At 39.1% G+C, this 12,740-nt stretch overlaps 1 protein-coding gene across 6 annotated transcripts in view; it reads right to left on the reverse strand.

The window, feature by feature from the left end:
* dnm2a (dynamin 2a) overlaps positions 1–12,740 on the reverse strand; it is a 27,678-nt gene that overhangs the window by 3,268 nt on the left and 11,670 nt on the right. For 2 of the 6 annotated variants that reach the window (XM_055152828.1, XM_020932912.2), the window contains exons 10-20: positions 11,843–11,981; positions 9,263–9,349; positions 8,620–8,690; positions 7,291–7,342; positions 6,393–6,404; positions 4,614–4,724; positions 3,344–3,453; positions 2,757–2,868; positions 2,419–2,583; positions 1,821–2,044; positions 968–1,231 (exon numbers count right to left, since the gene is read on the reverse strand). In XM_055152828.1, the coding sequence (XP_055008803.1) occupies positions 968–1,231; positions 1,821–2,044; positions 2,419–2,583; positions 2,757–2,868; positions 3,344–3,453; positions 4,614–4,724; positions 6,393–6,404; positions 7,291–7,342; positions 8,620–8,690; positions 9,263–9,349; positions 11,843–11,981 (1,347 nt within the window). Of the gene's footprint in view, positions 1–967; positions 1,232–1,820; positions 2,045–2,418; positions 2,584–2,756; positions 2,869–3,343; positions 3,641–4,613; positions 4,725–6,392; positions 6,405–7,290; positions 7,343–8,619; positions 8,691–9,262; positions 9,350–10,837; positions 10,977–11,842; positions 11,982–12,740 lie in introns of those variants that run through there. The other 4 variants (XM_055152832.1, XM_020932920.2, XM_055152829.1 and 1 more) reach the window with 4 other exon arrangements.

Below are 12,740 nucleotides of genomic sequence, written 5' to 3' on the forward strand. Positions count from 1 at the left end.
AGGAACTAAGGTTGATTTATGTGGTTATGACTTGTTCTGATGACTCTATTTTGACTCAAGTTGAAATAATACTTGTTGTAAATATAAGTTACACCAATAAAGAAGCAATTTGTGAATAAAATTGGAAAGTAAAGTAGAGAATTGGGTCCAGAAGTTTGGCACAATTTATCCTTATAAAACACATTTCTGTTTCTGTTTTTTTTCTGTTCTGTTTTCTGTTTTTAACATTATTTGAACAAAAATAAAGACGTTTTCTTATATTTGTATTTGTCAGATAATAATTTCTGTGTACATTAGAGGAGTTTTGGCCTAGTGTTACCGTGATGAAATTCCTAGAGTAATGTCTTGATTTCTAAACCGGGAAGAACAATTTTAAACCTGAAAAATGGCCAAACTGGAAAAAGAAGTTAAAACAATTGTGTAAAATGATTTTAACTGTGTCTTAAGTAAAATGTGTGATCCAACCTGTCATAGACCCTTTAAAAGAAAATCTACAAATCCTTAAACTGACTATTGTTACTGATTGGGTTTATAAAGATGCCAAACACATTTACAGCTTAACATCTGTTTACCTGACAACAATAAGTATTTTGAGTCACGCTACAACTTTCTCACAGCTAAACTGTTTGAAATTCAAGTCCGTTTTCTTCACTTCAATGAGGAAATTGCTTCAAGCTTAGATAATTTGTGTTGACTGCTGAGAAAGATGTGGATATCTCCAATATTTACAGACATATTAACTATACACAAGGTCAAAAACAATCAGCATTTAGAATCTTCTGAATCTATGAAGCTTATGGATTTTAATTTTAAACTACAGAGAAATTACAGCCTCACATGAACCCAACTGACAGGAAAAGTTGAAAGAAACAGACAAGTCAAAACAATCATATGAGGGAAAAGTGGCACCGGTGACTAAAAAGAAGAGAAGAGGACAGGACACATTTTGGGCTACTTGTTTGTGTACCTGGGCACGCCTGGAGGCACACGGGCCGGTCTAGAGGGGATCTGTGGGGGTGCACTGAAGGGATCCTGGCTGCTGTTGAAGGCGTTCATGGGCTGGCCGGGGCGGGATGGGATGGGCGGAGCTCCGAAGGCAGGAGAGGGGTTGAGAGGAACCCCAAACGGAGGAGAAGGGTTTGATGGAGGACCAGGAGTAGGGCCTCGGACTCCAGGAGGGCGACTCGGAGGAGCAGAGGAGGCAGGAGGTGGTCTGCGCTGAGAGGGAGGGCTGAAGAGGACAGAGGAAGATGTGTCACTGTTTAATTCATGTATATATTTTAAGTTAAGATTTCTTATGCCCATTGTTCTTGTCAGAATTTATCCCCTCTGTGAAGGAATAAAATGCTACAAATTGTATTAGTCAGAAGAAAATATTCATGCTGTCAGTCTGTTTCCAAACTGAGCTAATAAATGTTCCATTTCGAGATGTCAACATTCAGTTAACAATTGTTTTTCAGATTTTTTTTCAGATACTAAACAATTTTAGAGAATTATAGAGGCACAAATAAGTCATTTAAATACAATCTTGAATAATTATTTTACTCTACTGATTTTGTAATATTAACCTTTAACTACCAGATTAATGAAATCAAGCTTTTGGCATTATTATGTGTACTAGACACTGGTAATAAAAGAACGTGAATGATTTTACCATTTACTACATGTTTAGTCATGGTATCAACAATAATCAGTAATAATATGATCATTGTAACCTCACAATTAAACTAAAACAAAAATGTGATGCCAAGTCCATCTAAAAGAACAACAGTTCAAGAATAATTAGCTCTCTTTGACCTAAACAGTTGTAAAAGTTGTACCTGGAGTTCTGCATCCAGGAGTCGTTGACGGGAGGGGGCACCGGGGTGGAGATGGTGTTGGCACTGATGTCCCCGATGATGGTGAGCGCCTCCTTCAGGGCGTGATACATCCGCAGCATCTCGTCTCTGCGCTGGGCCTGGTCCGCAGACTCCTCCATCAGGCTGTTCTGGTCCCCACTCGAATACAGATAGGCCAGGAGCTCAGAGTGGATAAAGTCCTTAGACTAAAAAACACAAAGACGACAATTCATATTTTGTAATACAGTAAATAGGGTGATGAATTTCATACATTCTCAATCTCTCTTTCATTTCTTGGCCAATAGATTTCATTGGACAAAAAAACTTGTGTGAAATGGGGGTCAAGATTAAGAGTGACACTCAGTTAATTGAACTTACACGACTGAGATCACAACATAGCCTGACATATGTGCTCACTATAGTTACTGCCTTAATAAAAAAGGTAACAATATGTACAGTTATATAATAAGGCAGTGTTTAGTGGCTTTAGGCAAGACATTACAAAACCATAAACATAAAGACAGAAAAAAGTGATAAAATAAATAAATAAATAAATGAAACTATTTTCCACATGACTTACATTGTTGATCATGAGGTGCATGATGGTTTTGGGCAGGAGGTCGCGGATGGACTTGTTGATGATGCCAATGTACGAGTCCACAAGGTTACGAATTGTCTCCACCTGTCGTTCCAATTGAGGGTCCATGGAAAATGTGTCTGCAGGGGCAGATTCTTCTACCTCCGACTGGAAAACAACAATAATATGCAGACTTATAAAAATATAGACACACTACTCTACTCTTTACTACATTTACACTGATCTAAAACAAAAAACAGTTACAAAAATGACTGATCTGACAGTTGATGTGATATAAGGCTATATAAAATAAATTAACTCAGTATGGAGAATGCAGATACCTGGTCCTTCTCCGGGTAAACTCCAGCTCGGAGGAAGGAAGCTTTCCAGCTGTCCACGTCTTCCTGAGACTCACAGGCCAGCTCAATCTGACGAAGATCCTTGTAAACATTTCTGCAACAGTCAGCATAATATGGTTTCAATATTTCCCAATATTCAGTATGACAATTTAGCAACTTTTCTGTGGTTCATTTTCATTATTTGCTTTCATTATAAACTGAAAGGTATCACTTTTCTGGTGGAGGGTCCACCTTTTCTCAATAAGTACGCTTTGTCTGGAGTGTGTCACAGTATGCTATTAAACCTTTCTATAGTCATGGAGATCAAACCAGATCAAGTTACAGTCAACTCTGTGGAGAGGCAACCCCGCTCAGTCAGAAATTAAATCAATGTAAGGCAGAGCTGTTTAATATCATACCATGGAACATTCCAGGCAGAGAAATGACATACCCAAAGAAACAAGCAGGTGACGTACCCCCAATCAAAAAGTTACATAGTGCACCTTTAATTACAACTTTCAATATGTGCTGTACAAGTTTATTTTAGTCTTACAGCTGGTCTTTCATTCATAAAGAAGGAGGATACTGACCTCTGCTCTGTGTTGAAAATTGCAAAGACATGTTTGGTGGACATAAAGCCTTTCTCTACATCTCTGATCTTCAGGTTGTCCAGAGGAAGCATGTATTTCTTTTCTTTCTCCTAGAACAGAACACACACACAGTCGGTCATATTATAAAAGGTGAATGAATATTGCTATACAGTTACGTGTGAGTGAATGAGTAAAGATGATATCATTTGTTTTCATTGTGATCTACTCCACTCTTGGGATTGATGGAGCAGTTTTGGGGGAGGTGGGACTTGTAGAGAAATGGGGTGCCAGCTCTTTCTGTTGAGCAGAGACATCTGGAAGTATTTACCCTCACACTAACAGAGCGGCAGAGACCCAAGTTACATCACCGATCCCCCACCCCCATCGCACGCGCTCACAAAGGCCAACGACTCCACCACACACGCACCACAAACAAACATTCAACAGACTGTATACACTTATTAAGGGACTTGGCCACATCTGCGAACAACTTTACCAAAATTGTGGATTATTAAAAAATGTAAATGATCAATTTGCTTTCAGACATAGTGTACAGAGTCACACCGCCCCCTCCGGCCCCCGTAACCCAGTACGATTTCCTGCAAATTCCAAAGTCAGATCCCGGCTGGAACATTTCAGCCCGCCTGCCACGTCAGTTCGCCTCTACCATCCTCCCTCGCTGGATCGCCCGCTCCTTGGCTTTCTGCACGCGGTCTCAGTACGTTTACTTGGACTTTATGGACTTTTCGGCCACTGGGCTACACCTTTAGTGGTTAACGTTAGAACGTACCGTTTTATTAAATGACTTGGCGAAGCAGCGCAGTAAAATTGGTGAGTAGTAAACTGCACTCTACAATTAGCTAACTTAGACAGTCATAACAATATTTCCGCTGATTAAGTTCATTATAGTGTTAAATGCACATGTAAGCAATGTCTTGTATGTTTTGGTAATAATATGTGAAGTATTTATCTAGGTAGCCTTTAGATACAGCCTGTACTCCAGCTAACTGTGTCGAGATTATTGCATTTTAGAAACATATTTTAACAGTTAGATCTTTTATTCGTGCATGTGTTTAACTTTATTTTATCTATTTCACTGCTGGTGTTTGCTTTTGTCTACTATCCTAGGTGCAAGCCACAGTGACCTCCAGGTCCTTCCCCCCGCTCTGCCCCCCCGCCTGCCCAGTGTTCAGACTACCTGTTCCTGGGCCCAAAACTGAACAGTAGTCTGCACATTGGTTAGGCTGGGTTGGGTTGTAGCACCACTCACCTCCTCGTCTTTGTACCAGGAGAGCGATTCGGCGGTCAGCACGAACCAGTACTCTTTGGAGCCCCCCTTCATGATGCTGATGTTGATGGTCAGCCAGCCTTTCCTGATAACCTGGAGGAGCGGGGACAAAGACAAAACAGGGAGAAAGATACAAGAAAGACAAAACATATTACTTACACACATTACAGACAAAAATCATATTCATACTTACCTTCAATCTATAACTATATGATCTAAACTAGCTAATTTAGTATTTTATTCAAGTGACTAAGTTTGTCTAGTCTAGATTGTTAGATGTTAAAAGGACAATTCATGCAGAGTTTCATGTTTGTCAGTGGTTTTATGTAGACAAAAGCATTCAGATCTCTAACAAAAAGGACCAAGGATGTTGCTGTTTATTTGTAATGTAAATGAATTCCCTAAACTAGCAAACAGGAGCAGATGGGGTCCAGACCATGCACCTCCTAAAGTTCAAGGGTCAAAGGTGGTATGTTAATGTTAGTGGGTCAGTAAAACACACAACAAATGACAGCTAGTACAAAACAGTGTTAAACGGTAACTGGACTCATAACTGTAAGCTGTTAAAATGTGTTAATTACAGACATAAGATTAATGTAAAGTCGAAAAAGGATGAGCGGCAGACTTTGTATTCTCAAGACACAAGGCATAGATGGGTTGCAGATTAGATGACATGGGCACATGGGAAATAAATTGGGATGCAAATCTGAATCCAAGAGGGGACAGGATAACAGCAGACTTATGCAGAAACATGCACTTTGTAAGCAGCCGTCTACAGACTACTGCTGTTAGTCTGCTTTTGGTTTCTCCTGCAGACTCTGTGTATTCAGTATGTTACTTAAACAATGCTTTAGATCACAAGCAGCAACATAAAACATATAGGGGGTGACAGACCAGGGAGCTAAATAGGTAGTTTGCCTCATTGAGCAATTTCTTTATCATCTGGAAATAGTGCTTTTGTTTACATCTGTTTGAATTTGTTTATAATGTGAAAATTATAATTAAATTATAACGAATAAAACAAGTGTACTCAAGAAACATGCACTTTTGAGTTGTTTCTGATAGAATAGAACCAGTCACCATATCAAAGAATGATTAGTTCTGAATAATGGACCAAGTGATCAATAAGACCCAAAGTTTTTAGAAGAGTCTAATTTTGTTACTATACAGTTTTAGTGGAGGATTTACATGCAAGTATAATCAGTAAAAAGAGATAATAATTAATGATTTTTTTTTAATGGTAACCCAGGTTCCCTCCCAGTTTTGTTCCTTGATGATTCTCACAAGGCAAACTTTAGGCAGCTGTACACAAGGCCACAGCAGAGGTACGACTCAACAAGAACTGATGACATCCACATCTGCTTATACAATCCTTATGCATTTTCTTTTTATTTACATAGAAAATACCTGACAAAATGTATTCTATTTCAGGATGTCTAATGTTAGTAAGTGCTCAATTATGCGCAATTATGCACAATTACAGGTCCAATTATGTTTAAGTTGAGTTAAACTGCTGACAGCCCCAAATTACTGGAAGTGTGTCAGCGGGACATGGAGGTCTGGAGGCGGTACCTTCACTGGCAGGACCTCTCCAAGATCACCAAGCTGCAGGGGGTAAAACCATGACCATATTTGTACAGGACAGTTCCCATCCAAAGCACACACCTCAATGGTTCCTATGTGTGATGTTGCCAGTTCTTTAACCTGGTCTACCCCTGCTGCCCATGCACAAAGCCAGGTTAAAATCTGTGGGGTACTTACCAGAATCTCACCCTGCAGTAACAGAAGGGGTGGTGGGTATTACAGCAAAGAGGGTGGGGGGAAATTATAGCATAAAGGAATGATAAAAGCGAGCCAGCGAGGAGGGCATGAATTTAGGAGTAGTAGAGGGAAAAAGATGAAGAAACAGAGGAGAAACAAGAACGCAATGAGCATGGCCAGGACAATAAATGTTTAAGACAAGAAACATTTATTGATATAAAAGGCCATTGGGAAAAACAGGTGCAGAAAGAGAAAGAAAGAGAGAGAGAGAGAGAGAGTGTGAGAGAGAGAGAGAGAGAGAGAGGGGGACAAGAGCAAGAAAGTTACATGCAATTAGAATTACTTCAAGTCATCCACATTTGGTTATGTCATAATTATCGCTCGGTAAAAAGGTGCGTGGTCCATGCGCATTCTGAATTAAAATATAAAAGATGTTTGTGAGTTAATAAGAGCATAAACACAGCCAATACAATCCTAGGATTATTGTAGCTTTGGCTGTTACATGCCTATCTTCATGCGATTAATAATAAGCCATCAAAACAAATGCCTTTTTAGATAAGCAGAAATGTGAGGGATTTGTTTTAGTTCATTAGGGCTATTCTACACTTGTTAAAACAAATATACAAACCTTATAACACCGTCTGAATCTTGTACATAATTTAACTACTGTACATATCGTGAACAGTAGTAATATAGTAAAACAAGGAACTACAATTTGCTAATTAAAATCAGTGAATGAAGACAGTAATATTAATAGTTAGACAGGTCAGATGGATGGGCGGCTCTGGGCTACATCATTACAGCGTCAGGTGTATTCACATGGTTGATTAATTTGCCGCTAATGGGAGGCGTCAGTCAGGGAGGATTAGAGGTGGAGCAGTGAAAAGGGCAAATGTACCTGGTTGGGCATTGGCCTCTTCTTGTTCGCGGCTGTGCTCCTCTGCTGGGCACTGAGATGGACAAAACACGATGAATAACAGTGTCAGCAATACAACTACACCATTATTCCCAATGCATTTGTGAACCTTGTGCTGGACTATATAATTGTACTGAATTCTATTGTAATTACAGCCTGTTTTTTAGACTTCAGTAAAGATGTAAAAGTCCTTTCTAGTGCTATGCCATTTAATGTGTTCCTGTACAATGGCTTTTATTCACATGCCTACATCTGGTCGGCCCACCTGCTGTTGGCGTACCCAGGGCTGCTACCATCGTCCAGCCTCCGGTAGTCAGGACTGAAAGTAATGTCATGGAAACCGTTAAACAGTCCCACTGTATTGTCCACAATTTGGGAAACCCACTCGCCATGCAGAGGCCGGGCACCAATAAACTCTCACACGATTATTGGGTTATTGAAGCAAATCAGGTCAGTTTTACTTTTTAAATTATTACCTTTACCTTTTTTTTTTTTTTTTTACTAAATGGTGCATGACACTAAGTAAGTAAATTAAACTTAACTAAACTAAAAACATTTTGTTCACTTAAACTGGTATGATTATTTGGCAATGCGCAATTAAAACTCCAAGACGTTAATGGTAAAACAAGGCTTTTGTAAACATAAGTCATAGTCTACCTGTGTCCTCCTATGGTGGGCAATATTGACCAGAATGATAAATACTTTTTGTCAATTACACAAGATTTTGACTGCCAAAATCAACAGATTTATGCTTGAAATGTAATGTATCAGCAGAAATATTGCTTTATACTGCATCTTTGGAAATTTATAGAACAGGTTTGTATTATTTTTATTTTCAAACCCACATGCCACATAAGTTGGCATACCTTCAAAACATCTTTCACAAAATTCTGAGTAATTGTATCCTTTCTATACTGCCCACCTCTTCAATGATAATGCATAGTAATTATAGTATAGTATTGTATAGTATAGCATAGTAGGTGTTACATCTACAGCTCAATCAGGAGCCTTTGATTGACTTGTAATATGCCATTTCATAGCATGCTGGGTGTAGAGACAAGCACATAATGCCACCATAATGACCATAATCCGTCCTCTCCCACAGGAAAACACATGCTCTTATGTGGCTAGGCTCTAATTGGGGCTCTACATTAAATCCACCACAGCAAAGCTCTCCACATGTGTGAAAATGGTAGTTTGTAACCTTCACGATGCTTTTCCGTGTTATTCAACAGAAACACAGGTTGAACATGTACTCAGGGCTCAGAGCGTATGGTAACAGGTTGTGAGTCAAATTAGCAGGGCACATACTTAGCAAAGCCAATGAAGTCCTCGTGGTTGGTGTTGATGTAGGACAACTCAATGTCAATCAGCAGCAGCACCTTAATTAAAGCAGAAAATTATGATTAGAAGTGAAAGGCCTCGATTAAAACATCAATTCAAGAGCTCCACGTCTAACCGCAGATTTCACGCTGGGGAAAAAGGCAGACATGTTTTTGACATGACATTAACTAAAATTGACACATCAAAGTCAAGATGAAATGGTAATGGTTAAATAAAGTTGAAACTATTAAATTTTAGCATGCGTCTTGTTCACTTTGTAGATTTATACTGAATTCAAGTTGTCTGCCTCTTTCACACCTCACCTGTCACTCTCTCTGAGCATTATAGAGTTAGATCAATAGCTGGTGGGTATAAGTTACTAAAACATAATGGTGTGTCAAATGTAAAAGCCCCTCTCTCCAAATTGTCAATTGTCAAAGTCCAAATACATTTCAAATTTCATATTTGCTCCCAGCTGAAATAGTCCATTGGTTTGTTTTATTGTTTAGTCATAACAGTTGAGAAATTCTGAAACATGAAAAGTAAAAGTCACTGATACTGGGCCATAAAAATGACAATGTGCAGGGGTTTAACATTTTAATTAGGGGAACATTTGACATCTGGCACCGACCTGGTCCTTGGTCTTTCCTTCTGTCTCTCTGATATGGGTGGTCACGATTCTCTCTGTCTCCTCTCTCAGTCTGGGGTAAGAGTTGAGCTGAAAAAGACCACAGAACAAAGAACTGCAGCGGCAGTTGCACAAAAGCACAAACTTGAGCTCGAGCCCGGTTAAACTTACCCACGACATCACAGACAAACAGGAAGTGAGAGGTAAGAGTAAGTAAACAGAGAAAAGGGAAAGTGACATTTTAGTGCCACAAAGTTACACAGCCAAAACACTCACACAAGAGATGGAGGTACAGCATCTATAAGCAGAAAACAGCTGGAAAAAATATTTTAAATGTGCACTATGTAACTTATCTGCAAGGAGATGTTATAGCTGTGCCTACAATGTTCCACAGTATGGCTTTGAAATTTGTCATCTTTATGGAAACGAGCAGTTTGGAGACACCATGTCATTTACAGGTAAAATCTGTAGAGAAGTGACTCCGCACACCGTAAGAATGCATGCTTTTTGAGGTATTTTTGAGCAATAATAATGCTAAATAGATATTTCAGGCAAAGCAATATCATCTCCTTGCAGATAAGTGGCCTGCACCAGAAAAGTTACATAGTTAGCCATTTTCCACTGATAGAACTGAACTAGGAAGAGGTAAGGGAAAAATAAAACACACAAAGTTTGAAGTTGATAGTCAAGAAATAAGAGAGAAAAGTGAAACATGTGCGTGAGCAGTGCATCGCTCTGACCACAAGATGGCGGTGGAGATGTGTTGCCATGGAAACGCAGTTTTGAGGCTGTCCACAGAGCCTATGAGCTTTTGCTATCATCTCTCTTTACTACAGTCTCTTTCGATCTAGCTCATCTGATAGCAGAATGTCAAGCTGCAACACCGGGTCAGCTCTGCCCAGAATAACAACAGGATTTTAGAGCAAGAAAGACAACAAATCCTGTACTCAAAAGCTGACAATTCAGTCACTGTAAAATTCCGATATCATTCAAGTACATTTTAAAGTACATCTTCTCCAGTTTGCTTTGACATATGACCTTGATGTTAAGTGCTTTGAGTGCCTGCAAGTTGGAAAAGCACTATTTACCATCTACCAACTACCACAGAAAGAATTTTTGTTATATTAAAAATAGACATTAATGTTACGTATGTACAAATGGAAGACCATTGCAAAGGTAATAAAAACAAAGCTTTTTGTCTTATACATTTTTCCCTGCTTATTTTTTTCTTTCAAAATCCTAACCCCAAACCATTTTTTTTTTTGCAGTTCTTTCTTTCAAATTAAGTAGTTTCTTTATTAACTGATTAGCAAACAATCTAAATGTATATATATATGATTAAAACTCTATAATGCTATTTAAATAAAGGCTGGATACTGGATGAGATCATACACTTGTGACACAGAATACAACAATGGAGGGAGAGATTTGGGATTCTGCATAAAACACAACAGTGGAATAATTGGACTATGGGGGGAAATGGGAGTGATGCTGCTCTGATGTGATTAGCACTTCACTGGGGGGGGCACAAAACAAATTAATTGAATTTCCTCTTGTTGACGGTGTATCCCTGGTTACCTTGACGGCACACTTGACAGCGATGGCAGTGAGCTCCGACACAACCATATCCACACATTTGAGGCTGGGAGCGCGTAGTTTGAGAATTTGCTTTTTGACTATTGCCTCAAAAGCCAGGTCAGGGGTGAAGAGACCCGTTCTGAAAGGGGGTCAAAAAGCGAACGAGTACCAGCAAAGGAGGAAGGATAGAAAGATATTAAAAAGAGGAGGAAATAAAAGACAGAAAAGAGGAAAAAAGGTATTTGCACAGTTAGTGATTAGAGTCAGATAAGTCAAGCCAATAAGAAAACAGACAAGCTGCAGTTCTTTCACGTCTACTTCTGCAAAAAAAGCCACTTCCCCTACATTTTCTACAGAAAACATATGAGCTTGAATTTAAACTTCATATTACTATTATTAGGCGTGACTTTTGAAGGCAGAATGAGGATGTGAGGCAGTTTGCAGCTTGTCCAGAGCAGAGACAGACAGAGGGACAGAGAGCTCCAGAGTCCCAAAAACATGTCAGATCCAGGGTCACGACACGGCACTTGTCACCACATCACCACCACAGCACAGCCCTCACACGGGACAACGGGCTGGGGCAGGCTGAAGGCACACTGCACGTCTGTAGAAATATGTTTAAATGAGATAAGTATCCGTTACCATGGTATCTGAATGTGAATATCTTAAAACTTTTCTTAAAAAAGCAATACACAGGGTTGTCAGTTAATTGTAGGCAAATAACAAATAAAATTTAATGGATTATTATTTCTCCTGGTTTGAATCCAATTCCTAATGTAGACTTGGTTTGGTGTAGTCCTGATCTAGTCCTGGTCTAGTTCTGGTCTAGTCCTAATAAAGCCCTGGTATTAAATCAAAAGTACCACTCTGAGCTCTACTTAATAACTCAGTGTGTAAAACAACTGACTGATGTGCTTATGTTACTATATTGTGTCACTTTGCCGTCAGCCTGTCCCGTTGCCGCCCGTGTCCGTTGCCGGGGGAGATGCTGGACACCTGCAGTACCTTGTTGGTGCACTGCCTGACTGTGTTGATGAGCTCCTGAATGACCATATCGACACATTTGACACAGGGCGTTTTCAGCTTTATGATCTGCTTTTTGACGATGGCCTCAAACGCCAGGTCAGGAGTGAACAGGCCCGTTCTGAGGATGCACAGAGAGACAGGCGCAGAGCCAGACAGATGTGGGACAATTAACAAACATATGGAATAACAGAACACAAAAATGAATGTGATGGCAAAATGGGAAAAAAAAACAGCCCTGTCACTATACCACATTTTAAAAAGAAAGAAAGAAAAAGAAAGAAAATACCCAAGGACAATATTGAAAGTACTTAATGGTCCTATATTGTGAAAAATTTACTCTTGAACTTTTTATAGCATGTTATCATATCGTTACCTCATCAAAAACATAACTGCAGTTTGTTTCATTCACACATGTTTGAGTAATCTTGGTTTATTAGTCTACTCTATCCTCAAAGTCATAGTTTTCAAGTTAATAGGTACCTTTTACAATTCCAGGGCTGAAATTATCCAAATTATTCTAGTGAAGATGAATTAAGTTTAAAAACTCTGTGGAGCACTTCCAATATTACATCACAAGGTCGAACAGAGTGTTTTTTGTTTGAGATTTTTGATGAGGAAATTATAACATTGATCAGAAAATTGTGTAATATGGCCCCTCTCATGGCACTGATACAACTGAACAACTAATTATAATGAGCATGTTTGTACTTTGTTGGTATCTATAATTACTCATACAGGTTACTTAATAAACCCTCTACAGCTCAGCTCATATTTTTGTCATACTACAAAAAATAATAATAATAAAGATTAAATCACACAATATGGTACTTATTACGCCCCCAAAAAATGTTCCAGCTGTAATTCAGTGACAGTAAAC

The sequence above is a fragment of the Boleophthalmus pectinirostris genome, unplaced genomic scaffold (genome assembly GCF_026225935.1).
Source record: "Boleophthalmus pectinirostris isolate CB_2022bp ecotype Guang Dong unplaced genomic scaffold, ASM2622593v1 HiC_scaffold_17, whole genome shotgun sequence".
In the NCBI taxonomy this organism is placed as follows: Eukaryota; Metazoa; Chordata; class Actinopteri; order Gobiiformes; family Gobiidae; genus Boleophthalmus; species Boleophthalmus pectinirostris.